The sequence below is a fragment of the Acinonyx jubatus genome, chromosome B2 (genome assembly GCF_027475565.1).
Source record: "Acinonyx jubatus isolate Ajub_Pintada_27869175 chromosome B2, VMU_Ajub_asm_v1.0, whole genome shotgun sequence".
Classification (NCBI taxonomy): Eukaryota; Metazoa; Chordata; class Mammalia; order Carnivora; family Felidae; genus Acinonyx; species Acinonyx jubatus.
In genome coordinates this window covers 138,825,188-138,853,099 of record NC_069385.1, presented here as the reverse complement: position 1 = coordinate 138,853,099, position 27,912 = coordinate 138,825,188, and the positions used below count along the sequence as shown (strand labels likewise).

Genomic DNA, 27,912 nt, shown 5'->3' with positions numbered 1-27,912 from the left:
TCTATTTTTCCTCTTGATTTGTTTGGTCTAAGATTCCAGCCCAGCATCATAGCCAGGTAGTGTTGCTATTCCTGAAGAATCGTTCTACATATTCGGAGGGTGCGGGGTGAGTAAGCCAACTGGACTCCTAACACTGGTACGTCTGTTCTCACTGATGCAGAACAGCCATAGCCTTGAGCAGAGCAAGGGATCAAGCACAAAGGTCTCTCACTCTGGGCCCTTCTGCTGCCGGAAAAAGTACTGAAAGGTACAGATTTAATTGCTGCTCGTTGTAACAAAATCTGAACCTTGGTGCCATCTTTTCAGAGCATAAAGTATCGGGAGATGAGTTCTCTTCCTCTTGGACCTAGGAATTGAGTACTGCGCTGCCCTGCAGGGCTGCTGTTTCTACTGCTGTGCTCTCTTTGACGTGACTGGCACACCTCACAAGCTGGCAGCATAATCAGGTAAGAAAATAATCCCAGCACCACTTTGCAAGCAAGAAGAATGAGGTCTGTCCCTAGCAGGTGGCTACCACTCCTTGGCAAATGGCTGTGGACAAGCCGTGACTTCCTACTGGAAACCAGTGGTCCCTGTGCCTCCCTGCCTAAAGAGAAATCAAAATTTATACAAGCTCTAATTTCAGCAGTGGCTGGAAGATCCTCCAGGGGTAAATACCTTAATTCCCTTTAGAAATTCTTCTTTCGTTATTGTTTGTTAACAACTTACCAATTCTGAGACGCTTCTCGGGGAAGCTCCACAGGGAAGTGACTGATCTCTACATTCCATCACCAGATAACTCCTTTGCCAAGAGACATATTTGGGGTTTCTGAGAAAACCAGTGAATAATCCCCAAGGCCATTTCCCTTCTTACCCGTGCTCTGTCGGCAGGACAACAGGCTGACTATCTCTACAGGAGACTTCTGCGTGCCAAGCATCCTTGCAACATGAGCAGAATTTCAGGTGACAAGAAGGACACTCCACCAGTACGGGCTGTCCCGGGTCACTTGATGCAACAGGGCACACTGTCTGACAGTCTGCGACAGGACACCATGTTCGGTGGGGGTCCAGGTGAACTTCTAGAGTGTAAAAAAAGAAAATGTGATGGTCTACCTGTCTTGCGCGCAGGCTTGTGGTTTTCCTCCCCTTCACGTTTCTCTGTTATAGGCTAACAGCCATGGAAGCTTGGTAAAACCAAGGGCAGTGATTTCCACCACTGGTCTTCAGAATGGATCCAAACGTACAAGGTCACTCAGCCCTGCCGCATTTCTCAAAGTAGGTACTAATGGAATGCCCTTCTGAATAGATAAGGAGTGTTCTCACCAACCAAAATCTGCGATTGTTTTTGGAATACTTCTCACCGTTCGTTCAGTACTCAAAGTAAGCAAACATCTCAAGTCCCTGCTATCGTTATTTTGGGTATCATCTTAGAGGAAAATTGGACCTGAAGGGCCTACCAAGGCAAAAGAAAAAAAAATACACAAAGGATTTTGTCCTTTCAGGCACTGAGAAACAAGTAGTTAAGTTTCTTCTGTTTCTTAGAGGGAAATGAAAGAACAAGGAAGAAATCGAATAGTTTAAGGACCAAACAGCATCTGTCTGGTGTGGCTTAGCAAAAAAGTCAGATTACCTGTCAGTTTGTATATTCCATTGCCCTGCCATATGCTAGAGACATTTGTAAAAGACTCACATGCTCCAAAAACAAAAGGTATGCACTTTCACAGACCATAAAATGATAGTCGGTTATATACTACACATGAGCTAGATCCACGTGGCATGTAGGAAAGCATATGGAGTTGGGGGTAAGGCCACTGTCATTCTATTCAAATGTTTACAAATTTTGTTCAGTCTTCTATTTTCTATTCCCTAACAGACCCCATGTTCTTGTCACATAATGTGACCTTTAAGGGAACATATCATGCAAAAAATGATGTCATTTGAGTAGTTGAGTGGCCCGTTTTTTTTTTTCTCTGAACCAATGTATTTTGCAAATTTTAAACCAATGAGATCCAGTTTTAAATCTCCCAAGGCTTGTGATTCTTTGTAATTTCCACACTGGAGGCAAACATACCCAGAGAGTGGTGCAAAAAGGAAATGAAGGCATTAAGTCTGAGCTTAGTTTTAAAGGTGATAATTTTACAAATTCAGTATCGGGGGAAATAAGTCCAAAATGTTCAAGTAAACACCGTCTGCATTAATCTCTCATCTAGAAAATGCAACAATCAGATCTATGCTCATTATTCAAAAAGAGCATCCTTACACATAGTGTCTTATCTAAAAATTTGGGGGAGCTGGGGTTGGAGAATTATAGGCCAAATATAATCAGAAAAGGGAAGCCTATTATGATTCACAGGTCCTCAGACCCCAAGAGAGATGGATCCTTGAAAAGTCCCTAAAACTTTGGGACAGCCTGGTTAGAAAGTCAAGGGGACAGTGACACACACATGCTCCAAGGTCTTGACCTTTTATTTCCATACCATTTATATTTTCTTTCAAACTCTTATAACTGCTTCACAAACACTAAACACTAATACACTAAAGAAATGAAGGTTGGTATGTAAATTAGAGCTAAGGACTCCCACATCACATACCTACTTACCACCCATTCTAAATCAGGGGTCTTTGAAAAGTCTGAAGATAAAGAAGGAAAAGGAAAGGAAAGATACATGACATAGTTAAATTTATAGCATCCCTACAGATCAACCTAAAAAGATACAAACATACAAATTGTCCACATAAGTCTAATCCAAATTATTTGGTAGACATTATGACCTGTTTGTTCCTACCAGCTTATTATTTCAGGGAGCTGGGATGCCACAATAAAATCAGGGTCAATAAATATGACAGCAGTTGGATTTCGAGAGATTCCCATAAGGAAAAAAATCTGAGGAAGCAATGCGCTGGCAGAGCCCAAAGCAAAAAGCAAGGAAAGAGTCTGAGCCACAGAAAACCGTGATCTCGTGTATTTTTCTCCACTTTGACAGCACAGAAATGACCAAGCGAAGGAGCGTGGAGAAAGGGGCCAAAGGGACACATTTCAGCTTTCTACTCATTTCGTTGTTCTTTAAGGATAGCTTATAGAACTTAACTAGCACCCAAAGTAGGGTTACCAAGAAATAGATTCTTACTTCATCCAAAAGTGATATTGGCCACTCTAGCCACTTCTAGAGTCCCTCAATATCGGCCCCAACCCCTTTCAACCTGCTGAGAACACTCGTCTTATCTCTTCAGACGCAGAACATGGCGGACACTCGCTTTCCCAGCCTACTGCGCAACCGTAGCTTGATCACCTGACATGGTCTAGCCAGTGGGAGGGGAGGGGAGGGGAGGTCCGACAAGGGGCTTCTGGGACAAGGTCTCCTTCCTGTTGTGCGGGCAAGAATTGCCCTTCCGTCCAGCCACCTTTGAACACAACCGCCTGAAGTTGGATGTCGGGGAATATGATCTGGGAAAACTGTGAGGAAAAACTACATGAGGTAGAGAAACCGAGCGGCTTCATCAGCCAAACCTGCAACCATCGACCTCTGGATTCCCTGTGTGTGAGGTAATTCACTGCCCTCGCTGTTTAGGCTCCTCAAAGTCCGGCGTTCTGCTCCTTGCGAATGAAAGCATCTCAAATGGTAAGGCCACCTCTAGCAATAGTGAGCAAATGCCCACTTCCAACAAGGACCGTTCCTCCTGGGGAAGCAGGTATTGTACAAAGGAGATGAATGCGGCATGTCCGAGACGACCTTTAAAGTCCTTTACAACCCCAGGATTTTATCATTTCTGTAGGTGAGGAACGTGGAAATGCGCGTACAGAAAAAAATACACACGACACACATCATCCTGTGGAAAACGTGTGTACCATAATAAAAATTTTTTGTTATTATTAAAGTTTTTTAAAAAAAATGGGGTGCCTGGGTGGCTCAGTCGGTTAAGCATCTGACTTCGACTCAGGTCATGATCCTGCGGGTGTGAGTTCGAGCCCGGCATCGTCAGGCTCTGTGCTGATGGCTCAGAGCCTAGAGCCTGCTTTGTATTCTGTGTCTCCTCCTCTCTCTGCCCCTCCCATGCTCATGCTCTCTCAATAATAAATAAACATTAAAAAAAAATTTAAAAAAATTAACACACTATGCCAGATCCATAAGGTTTTTGTGTAGTTCAGCAGACAAGTAATGTACATCCATATAGTTCAACACTACGAACTTTAAAATAAGGTGACTCAAACGTGACAATATGGAAAGATCCCAAGGATATATTACCAATTAAAAAATGCAGATTCAGGATGAGTATAAATGAACCATGTTTATAAAAATACGTTTTAACATTTTGAGAAGAAGGTGCCTGGGTGGCTTCATCAGGTTGAGCGTGAGACTCTTGATTTGGGCTCAGGTGATGATCTGATGGTTCGTGACTTCAAGCCTCGGATCAGGCTCTCTGCTGTCAGCTCAGAGCCTGCAGCCTGCTTCGGATTCTCTCTCCCCCTCTCTCTGCCCCTCCCCCACTCATACTTGCTCTCTCTCTGAAAAAATAAATAAATAAACATTAAAAAACAAAACAACAGGGGCACCTGGGTGACTCATTCAGTTAAACATCTGACTCTTGATATCAGCTCAGGTCATGATCTTGCAGTTTTGTGGGATCAAGCCCAGCGTTGGGCTCTGTGCTGACAGCATGGAGTCTGCTTGGGATTCTTTCTCTCCCTCTCTCCCCTCCTCCATTTGCTGTCTCTATCTCAGTCTCTGTCTCTGTCTCTCAAAATAAATAAATAAACATTAAAAAATTAAAAAAAACATTTTCAGAAGAATATGTAAGAAACACAAAAATGGTTATCCTTGAGTAAAAGGTGAGGGGGGGGGCGGTTGGGGAAGGAAGCAAAGATTTACTTTAATACTAAACTTGAATTTAAAAAACAGGAATACTACTTTTATAATTTTTAAAAGCTAGTTTCTTTTTTTTATTTTTTACATTCCTTTTGAGAAAGAGAGTGTGTGCACACAATGGGGGGGGGGGTGGTTGGAAGGAGGGACAGAAAGTGAGGGAGACAGAGAATCTCAACCAGGCTCTGCGTTGTCAGTGCAGAACCTGACACAGGGCTTGAACCAAGAACCATGAGATCGTGACCTGTGCAAAAACCAAGAGTTGGAGGCTTAACCAACTGAGCTACCCAGGCACCCCTAGAAGCTCGTTGGAAAAGGCTACTATCAATCTGGTATATGAACAACAGACTAATAAAATAAGTCTGCATCTAAGCTGTCCCCTGGAAAATCATCAACTTTTTGCAACACTGATATTTAGATTTCCCCTTTGTTTCACATTCTCCATATATACAATTCTCATACTATGTTTTTCCTTCCCCCTAAAAATCCTCTCTCTTTACCAAATTATAGTCCACCCCCCCTTAAAGGACCTTCATTCAAGGACCTACTGTGTACTTGTCTTAATTTTGATGTCACAGAATCAGCATCTTGTAGACCCTAGATCTCCACCCACCTGAATTATGGCTCTCTGCATTTGGAAAGACATCAACTTGCCAAAACATGGAACTTTACATACAGCACTTTCAAAATTAAACTGCCTTTATGAAATGTCACTTATTAAGGGCGACAATGAAAAAATTTTCTAACTTCACAAGGAATAATAATTACCCTTACTGGACCCCTACTGTCTCTCTGTACCTAACATCCATTTCACTTCTTCTCTCATCCCAGTCCTTGGATGAGTGATCCAGAGTCACTGATTCTCATTCCTATCCCCTCCTACCCTCCTTAAATCTCTAAAGTCAAGTTTTTATTCCCAACTCATTAATAAACTGCTCTCTGAAAGTTAAAACTGCCATGTCCCTACTCATATCCAGCAAGTGTTTTGTTTTTTTTTTTTTAAATGTTTTATTTATTTTTGAGACAGGGAGAGACAGAGCATGAACAGGGGAGGGTCAGAGAGAGGGAGACACAGAATCTGAAACAGGCTCCAGGGTCTGAGCGGTCAGCACAGAGCCCGACGCGGGGCTCGAACTCATGGACCGAGAGATCATGACCTGAGCCAAAGTCAGCCGCTTAACCGACTGAGCCACCTAGGTGCCCCCAGCAAGTGTTTCTTTTTTTTTTTTTTTTTTTACGTTAATTTATTTTTGAGACAGAGAGAGACAGAGCATGAACAGGGGAGGGGCAGAGAGAGAGGGAGTCACAGAATCTGAAACAGGCTCCAGGCTCTGAGCTGTCAGCACAGAGCCCGACGCGGGGCTCGAACTCACGGACCGTGAGATCATGACCTGAGCCGAAGTCGGACGCTTAACCGACCAAGCCACCCAGGTGCCCCAGCAAGTGTTTCTTAATGCAACTTGTATCAGATGCTCTTGTAGCTCCCTCTTCCATAAAGCACTGGCCTATTTTCTTCCCCAAACCTTCCTTCTCCTTTAGCATCAAAACTGCTTCCGTTGGTCCCATCTATGAATGGTGTCTAAGACTTGGCCCTAGATTTCTCCGTTATTTGACTTACACAACCCTTGCCATGATTAAGTCTCAATCTCATTCTAATTTGTACTATTTCAAACTTCTTTTGGCCTCATGTCTTGTGATGATATGCCTGAAAACTAGGCATTGGTCATTCAACAATTGATCGATATCAGGTACTTTTTAGAGATCATGGGCTCTAAAAGAGGTGAAAATAGAGGTTTGCAGGGCGCCTGGGTGGTTCAGTCGGTTAAGCATTCGACTCTTGATCTTGGCTCAGGTCATGATCTCATGGTTTGTGAGTTTGAGCCCCATATCGGGCTCTGCACTGACAGCGTGGAGCCTGCTTGGGATTCTCTCTCTCCCTCTCCCTCTGCTCCTCCCCTCCTCACTTTTTCTCTGTCAAAATAAATAAACATTAAAAACAAAAGAAAATAGAGGTTTACTTCTCAGAAATCTCAGCGCAAAAAGAACCAGAGATGTTCAAAATTAATAAAATGTAAAAAAAACCACAAGCAATGTAATAACTGACAGAGCACCCCACAAGATAACATAAATGAAATTATTAACAAATAAATGTGAGCAACTCTTAGGGGTGGAGGTAAGGAATGTCTGATATACAGAAACTTTTTTTTAATACAGAAATATTTTATGCTTCTCTTATCCCAAGTATCCATAATGAAGTTTCTCCTTTTAATCAGCTCTAAAATCAGGAGGTAAAACTGGTCCCTCTTAACCACAGTACAAAGCAGATGGCACATGCTGAGATAAAACACAAAGAAATTAAGTTAGAGCTAAAGCACCACAGAAGCAAAGATGAAAAACAAAAAAAACCTCAATCCCCGTAATAGCAACTCTGCAGGCAGCCAGAGTCAGGAAGGCATAAAAGGAAAAGGACAGTCTTCTTCCCAATAGTGGAATAAAGATTCTGCACTTAAGGAAACACTGAGCAAGGACACCGGCGGTCGCCTCCTGAAGCAGGGTCCCACCAGCTCACAACCTACTCCATCTCGTCCCAACGCTGCATTCAGTGACACCACATGAATCGACTACTTGAGAAATCAACCATGGTAAAGTATTTACACCACAGAAAGCGGCAAACACTGTAAATCAGGGCCTCCCCCGCCCCCACCAAAAAACCGTTTGCCAACACATCCCTGAACATTGTCCACCTTGAGAGTAAAAACATAGACGTAGAGACCCTACCTCAGCATAGTCAAGTGTGGGGCACACAGCGGGCAACCGAAGAACAAAACTTAGCATGAGAAGAGAAGTGAAAACTACAAAAGTGAAACAGTTCTTGTAGCCATATTTGCTGACCAGCCTTTTCTACCTCCTGAACATCCCGCATACAGACAGGTACTTACATCTGAAGTAATCCTCTCATGTCCCCCACGGGTATACATCTTCTAAAGAGTGTTTGCTATTTGATTATATATTCTAGTTTATTGTTGGTTAATTGCTTCTTGTACATATGTCTGGGATCATCGACTCCAGTGAGAGCTCTCCTAGAAGACAGGCTGTTTCTTCTGCTCAGAACCACAGCATGTGTATGTATGTTACGAGTACGTAGTTTTGGATCTGCCCACCATACTTCTAAGCACCCCTCACTATGCCAGTCATATGGGATGCACTCAGTACATTCCTGACCACCCAGCAAATGGAAATTTTTTCCTTTATAAATACAAAGGGTCACGGGGGAAAAAAAAAAAGAGAACAGATATCTACTAATTTAAACCAATTCCTTCTCTTGAACAGAGCCCCCCCTTCTCCCATCAGCCATTCTTTTAAAGAACCTAAATAAATGGAAAGCGCTGCTAGGTAGAATCTGACATGATTAAAGCCTGGAGAAAAGTCCATCAATACAGGAGGTACCCACAGTAGCAATATAGTACCATGTGTTTATGTAACGTTTGCTTTGGGGCACAGCTATTTTTTACACAGGTACTTGAGCTTGTTCTACACCTTTTAAATATTATTCTGGTGGGGTGCCTGGGTGGCTCAGTCGGTTGAGTGTCTGACTTTTGATTTTGGCTCAGATAATGACCCCAGAGTCGTGGGATCAAGCCTTATGTCGGGCCCCATGCTGAGCGTGGAGCCTGGTTGAGATATATTCCCTCCCTCCCTCCCTCTCTCTCTCTCTGCTCCTCTCCCCACCCTGACTCATTCTTCCTCTTTCTCTCTCTCAAATAATAATAACAAAAAAATACATACACTGTTCTGATAATTAAAGGACACTTGTCAAAGAAGTTATGCCATTGTCTTCTTGGTAAAGCATTAAGAGCAAATAACTATTCTGAGGCAAAAAGACAAATCTATCCAAATTTGACAGTCCCCTCAGCTTTATATTTCTGTGTTAACGAAAGGAGCTGAATAAGTTAACAAGGAGTTAACATTCAAAGGAGTAGTGACTCAGTTTCTCACACTGGTGACGGAGACAGGACTAAAGAGATTTATCGCTTGCAGTCAAACAGTACACGCAAGCCTTCTGTAGAAATTCACAAAGGACATTTGAATGAGAAGAAAAGGTATATTCATACTTCTGGGCCTGAATATATAGAGAATACCTAAATGATTTGGTTTTTTCTCTGCCGCCTTCATTTTTGGTTTATGGCAGAGACCTCTCAGCTCAAATGCACACTTTCTGCTCTCTCAACTGGGTAACTATTAATTTGGTTAGAATTGCTAGAGATAAGCCTCTAGGATTGTTACATTTGTGTGAGAACCAGATGACTCTGAGCAAACATTACTTCTGGTTTTGAGAGTTATTTATAGCTGTATGTTTTTTAAAAACACATTGAAGTCAATAGGTTAGAACCATGAACAAGCAGCTAATCTACGCATGGTTTTGATCTGAAAGATTTCCAACTTATATCCAAATGATGCAGAAGAGGAGACTTACACGTCTAATAGGGCAGGGCAATTTCACAAGGAGCTAAGTGAGCAGAGGGGAGGGTCACAGGACATAATGTGGGGATAGTCATCAAGGACCTGATTCTAGAGGATGATGATAAGGCCTAAGCATGCTGAGAAGCTGCTGGAGGGGCTTTTTTTTTTTTTCGGTAGTATAACACAAATACGATGTGCACATAAGCTGTCTATTCACGTTCACCACTATGCGGCCTGGCATTAGGAGCGCTGAGTCTGATGGCCAGCTGGGCCGTGCTTTCCACAATGGCCCTGTGGTTCTTAGACATTGTAAGCAATCTCTGCACAGTAAGATTTGTTGCACATCCACAGCTCTTCACGCTCCTTGACGCTGTGGACGAGGAACTTCTGGAAGGCACCAGGCAGCACGTGCTTTGTTTTCTTGCTGCTCCCGTAAGCAATGCCGGGCATCAAGATCTGGCCCTTGAATCTTCTGCGCGCCATATTGTCAGTGCCTCTGGGCTTCCACCAGTGGCGCTTAATTTTGATATATTGGTCTGACTGGTGCCTGATGAACTTCTTGGTCCTCTTTTTCGCAATCTTGGGCTTCACCAGAGGTCTGAGGGCGGCCACGATGCCGAATAGGAGATGGCCGCCACCCCCACAGGCAGTGCCGAGGAAGAGAGGGCAGTGCCACTGTGATGAGGGGAGAGCCGTGACACGATGACCACTCTCAGAAGATTACTCTGGCTACCGTAGGGAGTAGAGCTGGTGGCGGCACAGGGTGACGACAGAGAGCAGCGATCTAATCCGAGATGCACTGGATTCTAGGTGAGAAGTGGAAGTACTCATAATTTGGAGCATATTTTGAAGGTGAAACAGTCAAGATTTCCTAGTGAGGATGCAGTTGGATGCAGTCATTCCAAGCTGACAACCAGTGATCTAGAAAGCTTTCTGAAACTTCGTATTTGTTGAATAAATGAACGAAGCAACGTAACAGAAGTGTAAGAAATGCTATCTGTAAATCAATTCCCCGTGGTAATAAAGGATAATGACGGTCTACACAGCAAGGTTCTGTCTTACTCAGCCCTGCATTCAGATATTTCCAGAGCTCAGAGAGACTATTGCACAGGGTTTCTTGGACTCTCAGGGAGAAGAGCACCCCCCAGCAGAACAGGGATTCCCACCCGCAAGTCTAGCCAGATTACACTGAAAAGGTATCTGAGCACAGCATGGCATCTCCCCTAACGACTGTGCTTTGGCCCAGCTCCTAGAAGAGCAGCTACAAGTAAACATCCACAGAGGCTAAGAGAGGCATTTTTATTTTTTAAGAATTAGAATTTCAGGGGCACTTGAGTGGCTCCGATGGTTAAATGTCCAACTCTTGATTTCAGCTCAGGTCATGGTCGCACAGTCCATGGGATCGAGCCCCCCTCGGCACTGAGAGTGCGGAGCCTGCTTGGGATTCTCTTTCCCTCTTTCTCTGCACCTTCCCTGCTCACATGCGTGTGTGCACACACTCTCTCTCTCGGAGTAAATAAACATTTTTTAAAAAGAATGATTATAATTCCAATATGCTATTAAGAGCACAATTTTGCTTCCTATCCATCAGGTAACAGAGTGTACCACAAATGGTTTTTTTCCTAGAGGAAAAAACGCTAAAGGGGTGTCACATATTAGCAATCCTAACCCCCGCCAAAGAGGAACCGACTGATGGACACCAGTTGGAAGCCAAATCATGTCCGTGAACAAGAGCTTCTCCCCCTCACGCCTGACTCCACCCCGTTGACCTGAGAGGAGCCTGAAGGGAGGGGAGCTGTACGGGGTTAATGCGCAATTTTTAAAAACACTTTTGATTACTATTAGAGTGAATTCGATTCTAACTCCTGGCTCTTGGCCTAGGAGATACAGTTATCATGGAGATAAACAAAATGCACACATCCAAAAAAACGTAAGATTTCGTTTCTTCCCCCTTCAAATTGCCATTCCAAAGCTGGAGGAAAATGCACTAATGCGTAGTCAGCTAATTTTTTCTGCATCCGCGGTGACAAAAGCTTCATGTAGCTCTGAGATGGGGGAAAAGTTCAGGAATCTATAAAAAGAGAGCCCAGGGGCCTGTACACAGGCTAGGGGTATTCCCAACACTTTACCATGAACGTGATTTAGCAGTCATTAAACGTAACATACTTACATCAGAGACAGACAAATTCACCAACTGGAGCCAGGATTTACTTAAGAAAATTAACACTGATCACTGAAGTAAAGTTGCATGACTGTTTGGTCTTAAGACTGCTTGTTCATAGAAATTAGGCAAGGCAGGAAATGCTACGTAAAGCTATCTCTACTTCTGTATTCTGACAATTCTTGAGAAATAGAAACATTTTAAGAGAATAAAACTGCCTTGAGCCTTAAGGAGCATGTCTGACCCCAGCGACTGTTTTCAGTTTTCAAACCCTGATCTCGAGATCCACTGGAAGCCATCAGTATTACATAGGCAGAGCTTGGTTTTTATTCTGTTGTAAATTCTCTTAACTAACATAAGTGGGTTTTCTGCCATCCTCTGCCAGTGTGAAGCTGTGCCAGAAAAGAGATCCCATGATTTCATATTATGGTAGGAAACATCATCATACACCCAAGCTAATTTATCAGCTGAAATAAATCAAACTGGTTTAACTTTCATGACCCTCTGCATTTTTAATTATGCCAAAGTTAATTTGCTTTCTGATATCTCAAGGAACAAAGGTCTTCTGTAGCTAGTTAAAATGCAATTAAACTGATCAGAATTAACATCTGCCGTAGCAAATAAAGTCAAAGAGACGTGGCCTTTAGCAGCCCTCTGTCAAGATTGCTGAGGAGAACCAACAGAATTTCAGACCTGGAAACAACTTCTGAGGTTATCCAGTCTGACGCTCTTACATTATGACCCACACAAGCTAGAAGCATGCATAACCCGCAGTTCCTGAGTATATGCTGGGATCCGGCCTTTTTTCCTCCTAGAATACCATTCTCTATGTAAACGCATAACCATGTTGTTAAATAGATTTCCATTTCCACTATGAACATGGGAACGTTTTCTCTTTAGAGCAGCCACTTTGCACGCTCTGGGTCAGCAAGTCATGATCTCCTTGGAGGTGCTGGAGAAGGTGGGTTCATGATTCAAGTAACAGCACACTGTATGATGGTGCCATACGATGCTTTAGAATCTAGGACAATGCAGATGGAAACATGATGAAAAAGATACGGGTTAAGATGAAAAGAGGACAAAAGTCGTATTATTGTGCTATACCCTCAGTCCAAGGTATGATCTGGATCCTAGAAGATGCTCTTTTCGTTTGGTTTAGAAACCACTGGGACAAAGGTAAGATGGGGTGGCAATAGTGATGAATAACAAAAGCCACAACAACGATAACGACAGCAATAATTTACTGAGCACACACAGTGACAGACACACAACACTGACTCATTCTTCACAACACTCCAGCTGTTACAGGTGCAAATGGAAGTGCACACAGGGTGCAAGACGTCATACTGTGCCTGTCACTTGGGGCCCTTTTCAAAAAATCACCCTATCTGGTGATAAGGGTCTCTTCTTACGGGCATTTAGTTTTTCAGAGGAAAGCTGAACCACCTAGAGGGCGCTGTTTGAGATTTAGAACTGACCCGCAAGAAAGAGTTGATGGTAAAGGAGAGGAAGCAGAACGCTGGGGAGAAAATGTTACCATCTGGAGGCACAGGGTAGCTTTGTAAGGAAACCCTAGACTTAGTCATACATTTACCACAAAACACCAAAAAGCAGGCTCAAAGGGAGAACAGGTGTGCACACACACGCACATGCATGATAAGAATGGGCTTAGGGTCAGAAACTATGAAAAGTAAGACGACTAATAACAGACGGGAGCTGTTGAAAAATAAAACTGAATTAACAGGAAGGTCATGGAAGTATCACACAGCGCTAACAAAAACAAACAAAAAACACCAGGGCGCCTGGATGGCTCAGTCGGTTGGGCGTCTGACTTGGGCTCAGGTCACGATCTTGCAGTTTGTGGGTTCGGGCCCCACGTGGGGCTCTGCGCTGACAGCTCGGAGCCTGGAGCCTGCTTTGGATTCCGGGTCTCCCTCTCTCTCTGCCCCTCCCCCATTTGTGCTCTCTCTCTCAAAAATAAACATTAAAAAATAATTTTAAAAAAATGCCAAGAGAAACCAAATAACTACACACAGAGCCCTGGTGACATAAAACTTTAAATGATTAAACACAAAGGCGGGGCGGGGAGCATTTCACCAAAGACAAATAAAGGAGTGAGATGAAACTCAAAGAGCCCCATCTTCAATGTTGAGACTTTTGTTGCAGTGTTGAAAGGAGGCTTGTGAAAAATGCTGAGAACAGACGGGCTTTGGAGAAAGACCGGGCCGCGACTTACAGCAGCATCGGGAAGTGACCCTGGCACACAAGAGATTCTCAGTCCACAGAAACGTAGATATTAAATACGTGAGTGAAGGCAGTAGGATTAACAGATAACAGGAAAATAAATTCCTATTTTACTTTTTCCAACAGAGAACAGTGTGCCGCTGGCACCATTTCTAAGAGTTTCCAGCCACTCTGAAAATACAAATAGCCAAGAACAGACCAATCAACCACGAGGGAACTGAAGCAACGTGCAATTATAATAAATAAAAAGGGGTCACAAAAAATAGGAAGAGTGCTTAAGGACTAGAGATGGAAAATCTTAATCCAATTTAAAAAAATATTCTGAAAACATAGACTCCAGACAAGCAGACTCGAGAGACAAAATTCTAGCATTAATCATCAGGCACGTGCTTTGAGGACCAGTAGAAAGTACAACAGTGATCACTAACACATGCCAAACTTAGTATTCTCTTTTCTTGGTTAATATTGGAAGACTGACACGGAAAGGGAGAGCCACAAACACAGTAGTAGCCAACAAAAAGTCACAGATGGAAGGAAAGTGGATTCATCGAATAACCCATCTATGCCAAATGCTGTTTCTCTGCTTTATGTAAACAGTGATGATTTAGGCTTGTTCCTATTCAAAATATTTTCCCCCACAAAGACTCAGATGAAAACAAAGCTATAAAAGGCAAGTTAATCATATATGTAACATAAAGCAGAAGACAATTAAAACACGGATGACAGACTAAAAACCGAGAACTTGGTAGGCAATAAGCAGGGGGCAAAACTAATGGAAATGTGTATAACTAAGATACAAGGCCACCACTAATCTGAGTCTTTTTCCAGAGCAACGACAGTCTCTACACCTCTGAGGGCCCAGTCGGTGAGTTTTACTTTCTACAAGTTAGCCCTTTAGATCATTCACATCAGTATTTAAAGCATTCCAAGACCCCCTTGTAAACAGTTCCACATAAAATATTTTTGTGGCATAGACCCCAAAGTGACCTAGCTGCTAAGTCTTGAGTCCGAGGTAGATTTGAAGTCTATTGAGTAAAAACAAGATTATACAATTTAGATAAAGATTATCCCAATCAAGTAAATTCCCTTCCATAACACTGTATTGATTTAAACTTACTCTTACTTGGAATGCCTTTCTCTAATAACTCTGTATCATGGACAGATAAAGAAAAAGTGCATGAATTGATACTAAAGAATTATAGGGGCACCTGGGTGGCTCAGTCAGTTAAGCGTCTGTCCAACTTTGGCTCAAGTCACGATCTCATGGCTCATGAGTTCGAGCTCCACGTCAGGCTCTGTGCTAACAGTGCGGAACCTGCTTGGGATTCTCTCTCTGCACCTCCTCCACTCATTCTGTCTCTCAAAATAAATAAATAAACTTTAAAATAAATAAATAAATAAATAAATAAATAAATAATTATAAACTGCCTTCCCAAATCACCTCAGATCAAAATGTCTCTGGACTTTGGTTTCCTTTCTTATAAAACAAGGGAGTTGAACCAAACTCCCAGATTTAACATACTTCCAAAGGTAATTGTGGTTCCATGCTTTATGATAGCAAAAATATACAATTAAATTTATATTTAAATGACAGAGTTTGGGCAGTTCCTCAAACACCAAATACAGAATTCAGCACATGACCAAGCAATTCCACTTCTAAGTCTACACCCATTGGAACTGAAAGCTAGGACTCAAAAAGATACTTGGTCCCCAGTGTTCCCTGTAGCATTATTCACAGCAGGCAAAAGGTAAAAACGATCCAAGTGTCCTATAACAGATGAATGGATAAACAAAATGTGTGATATCCATACAGTGGCATATTATTCAGCCATAAAAAGTGCTGATACACAGCACCATGTTTTGAACCTTCAAAACATTATACTAAGGGAAGTAAGCCAGACCCAAAAGGAATATAGTGTATGATTCCACTTAAATGAAATATCTACACTAGGCAAGTTTACAGAACAGCAAGCAGATTACAAGTTACCAAGGGCCGGGGAAAAAAGGGAAATGCGAAGTTATTATTTAATGACTACAGTTTCTGCTTGGGGTGATAAATAGTAGTGATGGTTACACAACACTGTGTGTGTTCCTAATGCCACTGAATTGTACACCTAAAATGGATGAAATGGTAAGTTTTATGTTTTGCAGATACATATTACCCTAGTAAAAAATTATGCAATTAACACAACACACAATCTATAGATGAGGAAGCTTAGACACAGTCTATGTGATGCTGGGCAAGTCTCAACCTCTCCAGTTTTCACTCTCTTCATCTACAAAGTAGGAATAATAAAATCCATTATCAGTTCGTGGGATGGGTAATGGGACATCCACCTGGAACTTGTGAGAAAAAATAAATTCCGTGTATGAGTAAAACTGCTTGATCAATTTATAATGCATCAAAGCAAAGATAGGCAAGACTACCTACAAACTGGCTCTAAGGCCTCCCCAACTTGACTGTAACTGGACCGAGTATATTAACACACCTGATGAATAAATAAGCCAATCAGAAGTAGGGCTGAACACTACAAGAACATCAAAAAGTCCCAATCACAAAGTAAAGTGTGAGGACATCTATCCAAGCTTTCTGGGGGAGAACGAGAGTCCTGGCCGATGATTTTCCATGTGGACCTCTCCCGCAGCAAGGCTTTTCCTACCACAAGCATGGATGTAGCACTTAAGAGCGTATTGCTCAGTGAAAGATGCCAATCTGAGAAGGCTACATATTGCATGATTCTAACTGTAGGACATTCCAGAAAAGGCAAAACTATGGGCACATTAAGAAGATCAGTGGCAGCCAGTGGGTAGTGGGAAAAGATGAGGAAGTGGAGCCTAGAGGAATTTTAGGGCAGTGAAACGCTGTGTATGATACTGTAATGGCACATGTGTGTCATCAATTTGTCCGAACTCAAGAATGTATGTACACACACACACACACACACGATGTGGCCAGTTAACTTCACATGTTCTAATCCCACTAACAACAAGATAATCGTATTCTCGATTTCATTTTTTTTTAATTTTTTTAACGTTTATTTTTGAGACAGAGAGAGACAGAGCATGAACAGGGGAGGGTCAGAGAGAGAGGGAGACACAGAATCTGAAACAGGCTTCAGGCTCTGAGCTGTCAGCACAGAGCCCGACGCAGGGCTTGAACTCACGGACCGCGAGATCATGACCTGAGCCCAAGTCGGACGCTTAACCGACTGAGCCACCCAGGCGCCCCTATTCTCTATTTCAATATGGGGATATTTCCTAGAGAATGTGAAGATTATCCCATTTGGGGAATAAGACAAGAACACTGCATATGCGTCAATGTAAAAGGTGCCCCTCTGAAGTTATTAGTATTTTTATTATCAACAGCTGTTGACATTTTGAACACGGAGACCAAGTACTCAAGGAAGTGCTTTACATGTTTTAATTCATTTAGTCCTCATCCCAACCACATGGGAGGGGAACCAACATCATCCGCATGTTGCAGCCGAGGAAATCCAGGTACACAAATTAAGTATCTTGTCCAAGGTCACGCAGCTGGTAAACCGTAGGGCCTGCGTTCCCAGCCGAGGCTCTTAGCCACTATGTTTTAAATACACTAAAAGCTTATATTCATCAGTGAGAACCAACTCACACAAAGTTTTAATTCCTAGTACTCTTAGAATTTGTCTCATGAATTACAAAACGACACTTCAGCTAGTAAGTAGTCTGTAAAATGTAAACAATGAAGAATGAGGCCTGCCCCTGACAGATGGGGCCGCAGGCAGGTGAGGAGGAGGTCCAGGGCAGGAGAAAGCAGAGGTGCGTATAGGCCAAGGGCATACCAACAATGGGCAGAGCCCCGGTTACTGAGTAGGACTAGTGAGACTGACAGAGCTCACCAGTTAAGAAGACTGAAAATGCAGTCTAACTTCTTTGACTTTCTCCAGGTAAGACCCCTTAAATCACTGCACTGGCTACAGCCACATCCATGTGTGGGGTGAATAGTTGGAATGTCTGTGTTCCCACAGTAATTTATCTTTATAACAGAGGATACTGGGATAAAGTGGGAGAATGGCAGGCCAGGTGTTTGACATTATCATCTCTGGCCATCACACCCAATAAGCACCCCGGGCTGTATTAATCAGCCAGCATGGCTAGATCTGAGATGTAAAGTACCCCATCATTAACTTCTCCAGCTGGCTGAGAATCCACACAGGACTGATTCACGGGGCTGTGTCTTCATGAATCAAACCTAAAATTCACCTGACTTTGCTGGTTCAGATTCCACATTCAACAACATCCTAACTATTTCCTCACCCGTTATCTGCATCTTCCTATGAGGCAAAAATGTAATTCAAGTATTCTAGTCCAAGAATTGTTTTAGTAATTTCCATTTTAATATCTCAGCCTTAAAAATGTAGTTAAATGATCTGCCCAGGAGAGATGAATCTGCTTTTGGCTTGCTAAAAAAAAAAAAAATTAGCCTATGAAACTGGCCAAACCTTGGTCCTAGGTAGTGAGAGCCATCCCATGACTCCCCCGCTGGTCTACTCTTGTCCCCTCATATTCTGCATGGTCTTCTTTTCTCATGTAAGAATCATCTGTCAGGGTGACTGCAAAAGCTAAATGAGGTAAAGGTAATTGTGTTTATCAAACTTACTGGCACCAGAGACATAACTGTACCTCTTTCCCCCTACCCTCACCTCTAGACTTTACTGACACAGATTTAAAAGTTATCAATAGAAAACTGTATGTTCATGCTGTATGAGAGTTTATTTTGGGTACTCAATGAGACCCAAAAGCAATTTTCTCCTATTTCTCAGATATGGAAAAACAGACCATTTAGTTCAAGAATGTACAGGGTGTCGGGGCACCTGGGTGGCTCAGTCAGTTGAGTGACTGACTTCGGCTCAGGTCATGATCTCGCGGTTCGTGAGCTCGAGCCCCACGTAGGGCTCTGGGCTGACAGCTCAAGGCCTGAAACCTGCTTCAGATTCTGTGTCTCCCTCTCTCTCTGCCCCTCCCCCGCTCGTGCTCCATCTCTCAAAAATAAACGATAAAAATTTTTTTAAAAAACGTACAGGGTGTGACAGCAGGGAAAGGGCTCCTTGAAAAAGATCTGCAAGAAGCCAAAAGGAGAATGAATGAATGAATGAATCAATAAATGAATGAATGAATGAATCCTACAGGTAAAAAGACAGTACAAAGAAAAAAGCCCTATCAATTACCCCAAGGCCAAAGTGAGAAAGAAAATGAGTCTGATGCATTGTAGATCGCATGGGAAGGACACACTCAGCCATCACTATGATTACTAGTATCAAAGGAATGAATGGTGAGTATCACAAGCAGCAGTAAACATGTTTGGGTTGATTCATGTTTTGAAGTGATCTTCAGGAGGGGTAAATGGGTGGTAAAACCCATTTTAAGGAACATGTTCTTTTGTGAAACTATCCCAGCTTTTGTAGAACCTCTCTTCACGTGAGCCAAATTAAAAATATAAAGCAACCAAAATAAGGAAGCTTCTAGTTCCTGCTCGTCCGCATTTTTTCTACCTCTGGCTGAGAAAGCTGAAATTTTGTGTTGCAATTACAGTTTTTCCCCTTTTGGCGTGTCCTTGTGGCTCTGTTGACAGCCCACAGCCGCCCCAACCTTACACGATGGTTTCAGGTTAGTGCGCAGATGACATGTTGTAAAGCCACAACCCACCATCGGGATAGACAGGAGCATGCATACATACCTCGTTCAAATTTTAACCGTTGATAAAGCTGAAACTGGTCCACAGGTACCAAGCAGGCAATCTGAAACCAGAGATATTAAAGAGATGAGGTCTCTGTCATCAGTGGAGCCCAGAATTCCAGCCTTCTAGGACCTCTCCTTCTCATCTGGCTGACTTTATACCAGTGGATCGCCAACTGCTTTTTCTCCCCACAGTTCAAATGGTAACACAAAGAGCAATTCCGACATCGGCCCCAGTCCTCTGCCACGGCTGGGAGTCGCTACTCAAAGCACCCATGACCGGACCCACCAGTCAGCTTCCGTTCTTCCGTCAACAGCTACTAAGACCAGACAACCAAGCTTTTGGACCACCTCAATTATTTGTGTACGTATACAAAAGATGCTCCTTTCCCCTCCACATTCATTTAAGAAATGTTTAAAAGATTATAGTCCTAGCTTTAGAACCCCTAAAATCTAGGATCAGGTAGGTAGTGCCTCAGGAATTATAAAAACCTCATTAGTTTCCTGGGGAATAGAACCTTTGAAGCAATATAAAAATCATTCCTTCAGGCAAAAATCACTTCATGGGGCCCTTGGTTTCATTGATTGCCATCCATGCCATGGCAGAAAATGCTAAAGGGGAGCCTGGGTGGTTCAGTTGGTTGAGCATCCAACTTCAGCTCAGGTCGTGATCTCACAGTTCATGAGTTCAAGCCCCGCATGAAGCTTGCTGCTGTCAGCACAGAGCCTGCTTCTGATCTTCTGTCTCCCTCTTTCTGCCCCTCCCCCGCTCATGCTCGCGCGCGCGCTCTCTCTCTCTCTCTCTCTCTCTCTCTCCCTCTCAAAAATAAACACGTTTTAAAAAAGGAAAGAAAATGCTAAAGATGCTAAAATGCTACAGCTATTTCTTGTGGCTAGACTCCTCCGTTTCCATTTCAGATGGCAATATGAACTCAAAGGTTTACTGGTAAATGACAATGATTCATACCTGGCCAAATGACATTTCAGATTAATCTTCTTAAATTGCATTTCAAAGTCAGATGCAGGAAAAGCCAAATGCTCTTAAACTGGCATTCTAAAAATAATAGTTCCATTGACGTCAACTCTATTGACGTTGCTTAAAAGATACATAACTGAGAAAACCAAAAGATGTGATACTAGGCTTCTAAACATTTAGCAAGTTGATACAGGACACAGTCTTAGCCTTAGCAATTCTGACTCTAACACACTGCATATTCTTTGGCATAAAATATATCTAGACAGAAGTTCATTAGTTCAACTAATGAAAGGAAGTCTGCGTTAAGAAAACAAGAATGAAAAAAAAAATGAGGCAGTTTAAAATTGTACATAACAAATGTTTTTGAAAAGGTATCCAGAATCTAATCCTCCTTCTCACACACAAAAAATCAATTTGTTTACTTTGCAAATGAATTAAACTAAGTTAGCTAAAACGTATGAAGGACCACGAAACAGGCAAGTTCAGTCTTCTCCATCCCAAGTATGGTAAAACATTATTTTAAATTACAGAATTTTTTTCTCCAGCTAGCAGGGAAGGTTGCATTTGCATCTGCCGCCTTAAATAAAGCTCCTGAGAAATCACTGTAAAAAAAATTATGGTTAATTTTATATGATGGGTGTTAGACTTTTACTACATTGGAAGCCAGTTTTGTTTCATCTGTTAGAATACATACCACTTGGGCATCTTTCCTAAAAGACAAAGGTGTCTCAAAAACAAAAAACAAAAAAACAAAAAAAAAACCCTCTGAATTGGGGACAGAAGACATAAGCAGCCAAAGGCAGGAGAGGCATTCAGGAATCTGAATTTAGTTCCTTAGTTGTTGATTCATTGTAGGCAGAGGACAAATAATCTAATATTACTTCAACTTCGGGCCAAGGTGACTTGGAGATGCTGTCATCTGGACCCAACAGACCTCGGTGAGGATCTGTGTCTCTATTTTCAACCCCCACCCCCCAAAAAGATCTCATTCTATGGGACAGTCCTGTACTCAATTCGCCTCCATCTAAAATAGTTTCTGGACTGATGAAGAACTTCTTCAAACCCCTCAAAGTCAACTCTTAAAAATTGTTTGTTTGTTTGTTTGTTTTTCAATGACATGCAATTTATGTAACAGCTAAGGTCAAATACAGTTTCTGGAAGACAAAGCAAACAGGAGATGAAGTATTTTAGACACACATGAAATGCTAATGAAAAAATGACACAAATTAATGCAGTAAAAAGTCAACAACAGGAGAGATGGATGTTTAATTTTAAATTAGAAAAGTAAATGTCATCAGGGGACACATTACTGCCAACGGGGAAGTCAGAGGTCTCTAATTTGTTTTTGGGTTTTTTTTTTGGTTACTTAATCTACTTTGAATCTATTTATCATTTTTCAGAGATCAAAGATTTTTATGGAATTAAGCCTTAGTAAGGCAAATCAAATTTTTTTCTATTGAAATTTGTGATTAAAAAAAAAAGTTAGTTCCATCACACCATTCTCTTCCCAGTCCCCCACCACTTAGATTTGCACTTTCTCCATATTCTGCTCCATGATCCAGGAAGAGTATAGCACTGGCTGGAAGCCAGGGATACAGATGAGGAACGGAGACCCAGAAGGTCCCCTCAAGGAACTTAAATTACTCAAAAGGCAATACAGACACATAAGGTTTTCTTTTTTTAATCTGCTCCTTGGGGAACAAAAATCCACATCTTGATCTTACAATTTGTTGGATATTAAGATTAGACTAGTTTTCTGAAATGTTTCTATTATACCCATGGCTTTAGGTCAGAGAAAGCCAGACCTTGTTAAAAAAAAAAAAAAAGATGACCCAAAGATTTAAAATCCTGGTTCCATTGCCATTGGGAGTAAGTCACCATTGCTCAAGGTTTTTTACCTGGAAATAAATATGTGAGGATAATTATTAAAGGCTCTATCAGGTCACAGGTTAAAGGGCTACTGCTTTAAAAACAAAACAAAACCCAAAACAATCACAATTACTCTAAAACTGATTGCAAAACTGAAACCCCAACAGAAGAGATTATAAAGAGGTGTCTTTTGATATATCACTCTCCTCTTCCTGCCAAAAAAGAAATTCCAAATTGTTAAAAATCATATCAGAATGTTCCTTTTTAACTTTTCTTTTTGGAAATAATTTTGGACTCACAAAGAATTGCAAAACTTAGGTAGAGTTCCTAAATCCCATCCTCCCAACTTTTCCTTCTGTTAACACCTTACATAACCATGGCAGGCAGGCAGGCAGGCAGGCAGGCAGGCATTCATTCATTCATTTATTTATTTATGGAGAGAGAGAGAGAGAGAGAGAGAGAGAGAGAAAGCATGCTCGAGAGGCAAGGGCACCGACAGAGGGGGAGAGAGATTCCCAAGCAGGCTCTGCACTCAGGCAGCGCAGAGCCCAACACAGGGCTCGAACTCATGAACTGTGAGATCATGACCTGAGCAGAGATCAAGAGTTGAACTCTTTAACCGACTAAGCCACCCAGGCGTCCCATGGCTAATAATTAAAATAACGAAACTTACATTGACACAAAACAAACAACCTGCAAGTCTTATTCAAAGGTCAAAAACTGTCCCACTTATGTCTTTTTTTTTTTTTTTTCAGTCCAAGATCCTGGATTGCATTTAATTGTTGTGCCTCTACTTAGCCTTCTCCAATCTGTGGCAAGTCCTCAGTTTGTCTTTGCCTTTCACAACCTTGACGTGTTGGAAGAGTCCAGGCTAGTTATGTTGTACACTGTTCTCTGATTTGGGTTTGTCTGATGCATTCTCATGATTAGGTTGAGGCTGTGCATTTTTGGCAAGAATATCACAGAAGTGATGCTGAGCCATCAGGAGGTACATGAGGACACCCATCTCATTACTGGCGGTGTTGACTTTTTAGCTTGGTCAAGGTGGTGTCTACCAAATTTCTTCACCCTCTGTCATCAGCAAAGGTTCTCGCAGGGATACATTTTGAGATTCTGCAAATATCCTCTTTCTCATCGTACCTTTGCTCCACTATTGTTGTATCTATTGATAATTCTCGCCTACAATAGTTATTACTGTGGTAATTGCTTAATGACGATTTTCTATTTCCACCCTTCATTCTGTATTTGTTAATTAGAATTCTACTGAAAGAAATTTCAGAAATTAGAATTTCTACTGAAAGAAAGAGCTGTCCCTTACTTCCCCAAAGAAGACATCCAGATGGCCAACAGACACATGAAAAAATTCTCAACATCATGCATCATCAAGGAAATACAAATCAAAACCACAATGAGATACCACCTCACACCTGTCAGAATGGCGAACATTAACAACTCAGGCAACAACAGATGTTGGCGAGGATGCGGAGAAAGAGGATCTCTTTTGCATTGTTGGTAGGAATGCAAGCTGGTGCAGCCACTCTGGAAAACAGTACGGAGGTTCCTCAAAAAACGACCCACTAGTAGGTATTTATCCAAGGGATACAGGTGTGCTGTTTCTGAGGGACACATGCACCCCAATGTTTACAGCAGCACTATCGACAATAGCCGAAGTATGGAAAGAGCCCAAATGTCCATCAACAGATGAATGGATAAAGAAGATGTGGTGTGTGTGTGTGTGTGTGTGTGTGTGTGTGTGTGTGTGTACATATACACGCGTGCACACGTGGGCGCACACACACACACACACACACACACACACACACACACTGGAGTATTACTCAGCAATCAAAAAGAATGAAATCTTGCCATCTGCAACTACGTGGTTGGAACCGGAGGGTATTCTGCTGAGCGAAATTAGAGAAAGACATATCATATGACTTCCCTCATATGAGGAATCTAATATACAAAGCAGATGAACATAAGGAAAGGGAAAGAAAAATAATGTAAAAACAGGGAGGGGGACAAAACATAAGAGACTCGTAAATATAGAGAACAAACAGAGGGTTGCTGGAGGGGTTATGGCGGGGGTGATGGGCTGAATGGGTAAGGGGCACTAGGGAATCTATTCCTGAAACCATTGTTGCACTATATGCTAACTAACTTGGATGTAAACTTTAAAATTAATTAATTTAAAAAAAAAACAAAGATCAGTCCCTTCTCTCCCATTTATTATTCATTTATTTATTCAGGTCAGTATGGACTACTGATATTTTTTTTATTCAGTGGGTTCTAATCCACTAATAACCAGACCCACATTCAAGCCGTAGAAACAAACATTCCTAAGTATCTTCTCAACCACCAACAGGACGATTGCCTCAGATCAACTACTAAAAAATTCTTACCTTGATTTAAAGTGATTTTTTTTTGCTATTTCTCCTTTGAAATTTATATTAATCTGCCTGTTCAAGAAAAAAGAAAAACTTCTCTCTCCTCCTATGAAAAACCACTTTTTCTCATCCTCATCATTCTAGAAATTCTTTCCAAAAAGAAAGAAAATTTAATTCAAAGATAAAATAAGTTCAGTTTCATTTTAACAGAACAAAAGCAGTAACATCAGAACAATAAGAACAAAAGCTACTAATTGCCCATAATCTCTATCTTTTTTTTCTGGTAAAAATTAACCTGAGAGGATTCAGGTCCTACTTTGCTGAAAGTCCACTTTTCCATTCCACTCCAACTGTAGCTGAGCATAACCAGGGCTCTCAGGATATACATACACGTCGGGGGGGTGCTAGAAATGTTACACATGAAGGTTAACTGGATAGACCTAACATTCGCAACTGAGAAGAAATTAAAGGTGAGGCACCCCCTCGTTTACTATATTAACTATGATTATAATATTTGAGCAGACATCACCACCTACACCGACATTAGCCCTACAAAAACCAAAGAAGAAAAAGGGGGGCAGAGAGTGGAGCTTGTTTGCCAGAGAAACATTTATGCCGAAAGCGGTGTATTCCCATAATACTGAAAATTGTTGAATATCTTGCAAATAAAATACTATATATGATTAAAATACATATTGTCTTTTAGTCAGGAAAATGAAATGGTTCCAACATCGAAGCTAGGGGTGGGCTTCATGTAAGTACCTCTCATCAAGGTCTAGAAAGCCAGGTAAGAAGAGAAAAAGAAAAAAGAAAAGCCTAGTCTTTACTTGGGTTTGGCCTTTCAAATCATATTTCTGCTACAGTTGCTTTAAAAAATCAAAGAGACCCAACAGAATACAAGGGACCAGTATATTTGAAGATGGAATTGACCACAAGGAGATCATTATAGCATGTCAAGGCCTTGGCAATTTTTGAGGGGCTATGACTTGCAAAAATACTGGCAAAAAAAAAAAAACCCAGTCCCAGTTTTATGGATAAGTGCCTTATTACACTTACACAAAAATTACCAATGTTTCTTATCTCAACCCAGAAAATAAGAACCGCACTTTCTACCCAAAAAGGAAAAATGGCACATCCATCGAGTGTACTAACCAAGCTCACATCTCCTTCCCTACATACAAGATATGGAACCTGCTGGAAAAAACAAGAGGGTATAACTGAGAAACCAGAAGGCAGGGCCCTCTGGGGACGTGGAAAAGATGGCGGAAGCTAGAACTCCAGGGCCAGAATTATCCTCACAATTCCCTCAAGAGGGCTGCCTTTGCTACTCTTTATTCACCTGTCCACAGAAGCTTCCGTGCACCTTCCCACACCGTCCCCTGTCTCTCTCCCCCGCCTGCTCTGTGGGTAAAAGGGATACGCCCATGAGCACATCCACATGGCACATTCAACCCATTGCTGCTTATTCTTCTTATAGCCGCCTTTAAAGGAAAAGCTCAGAATCAGAAACGTTATTCTCCATTTATAATAGGTTTTTAATTTTTTTTTAATGTTTATTTTTGAGAAAGAGAGAGAGTACAAGTCAGGGAGGGGCAGAGAGAGAGAGAGACAGAGAGAGACAGAGAGAGAGAGACAGAGAGAGAGAGAGAGACAGAGACAGAGACAGAGAATCCTAAGCAGGCTCTGCCCTGTCAGCACAGAGCCCGATGTGGGGCTCGAACCCACAAACCACGAGATCACGACCTGCGCGGAAATCAGATGCTCAACCGACTAAGCCACCCAGGCACCCCCATTTATATGCAGTTTTAAAGCAAAGCCTTAAATACATTCTGAAATAAAATTCAACTGGGAATCTCAAGAATATCTATTAACGCTGGCATAGCAGATTTCTTTATCTGTTGCCACCCCAAGTTTCGACTCTTCTCAGGCTAACATGCATCACAGCCAAAGGTTATGACAGACACACTTTGGTCCCTTCCCGTGCAGATCTTTCAACCGCAGCAACAGCGCTCTGGCTGCCTGCCTGGGCGTCCTCCTCCTCCCTCTCTGCCCCACCTCACACTGATGATACGAAGGAAGAGTGTGAGAAGAGATGGCAAGTGGGGGCTGTGCTGACGGGGACTTTGTGGGGAACACATGGATCGCTCTTATTCCAGCAACCTTTACCGAAACCACCCCAATAAACACGCAACAGGAGTAAAAACCGTATTTATTTTGCAAACGTAGCTTCAAATTCCTTAGCACGCCACTGCCCCCCGTTCCTCTCTCCTGGTCCTCCACGGTGCCCCACCCTAAAGCCCCTCCTGTAGAAATTCTGCAGCCCCCATTCTTGGTGCATCCTTGCTCTGGTGCATGTGGGGGCTCTAGCAGCCAAATGCAGGCGGGTCATTTCAATGCCCCAGGAGCTAGGGGGAGGGCTGGTTGTTGAGAAGCTGTTCTCGGCCCTCCACTGCCAGCTGGCAGAGAGAGGAAGCTCCATCACTCAGGCCATGTAATGGTAGGTATGTGCTCACCACTCCAAGTTTACAGGCCCCAGATACACGGCTCGGGCTCCCCCAGCAAGTGGCGGGTGCTATTTCCCTTCCACTGTGAGGGAAGGGCTCCATTAGTCATCGCCGTTAGAACAGGGCTACTAACTCCCAGGGGAGGACTTGCCTGAAGTAGAGCTATGAGCAAACAATCTGCGCCCCACCTCTCGTAAGTCCATGTTGGGCACGATTCCTGGGTCAAGTACGTGAGGAGAGCCCTGCCACGGCCGGCAGTACCTGATGGTGCAAGGAAGGCCAAGTTTTACTCTTCCGGGGCCCCCAGCGGGGTGACCTGTAGCCACCGCCTCCCACCAACTCGCGTGACATGCAAGAAAAGATGCCTTTTCTGTTTCCTCCATAAGCCAAGGGTACTTGGATGGGGCAGTAAGTGTCTTGCTAATGAAGCTACTCCTGATAAACAAAAGTGCAGGGGCAGAGCCACAGCTGAGCTCATAGGAAGGCAGGCAGGACCCACAGCGAACAGGAGGCGGACGCCAGGAGCACAGACAACCATGTGAGTGAGATCTACACTGGAAAGCATTTGGAGAAAAGAGCCTAAATTGCTGGCGTCCCCTGAAGGTAAAGAAATGTTACGCTACCATGCATCTTAGAAGACAATGGATGATGAAGAACCACGCACATGGAAACATAAACAGCAGCAGCACCAAGGGAACTCGAGTCTTAACCATCATTATTTTTAACATGCAAAGTATGTCTCCGCATTACCTGT

General features: G+C 42.5%; 1 protein-coding gene, 1 long non-coding RNA gene and 1 pseudogene across 6 annotated transcripts in view; 1 reads left to right on the top strand and 2 right to left on the bottom strand.

Moving 5' to 3' along the window:
- Positions 1 to 27,912, bottom strand: part of RNF144B (ring finger protein 144B) — a 182,643-nt gene that overhangs the window by 9,570 nt on the left and 145,161 nt on the right. For all 5 annotated transcript variants that reach the window (XM_027040395.2, XM_015088097.3, XM_027040396.2 and 2 more), the window contains 2 exons: positions 19,424 to 19,484; positions 854 to 1,058 (listed from right to left, as the gene is read on the bottom strand). In XM_027040395.2, the coding sequence (XP_026896196.1) occupies positions 854 to 1,058; positions 19,424 to 19,484 (266 nt within the window). The remainder of the gene's footprint in view (positions 1 to 853; positions 1,059 to 19,423; positions 19,485 to 27,912) is intronic.
- On the top strand, positions 1,017 to 4,481 carry LOC128315702 (uncharacterized). The gene is made up of 2 exons (XR_008298759.1): positions 1,017 to 1,254; positions 3,211 to 4,481. It is a non-coding gene; the product is annotated as an uncharacterized LOC128315702 (long non-coding RNA).
- On the bottom strand, positions 7,369 to 19,395 carry LOC113593896 (60S ribosomal protein L32-like; annotated as a pseudogene).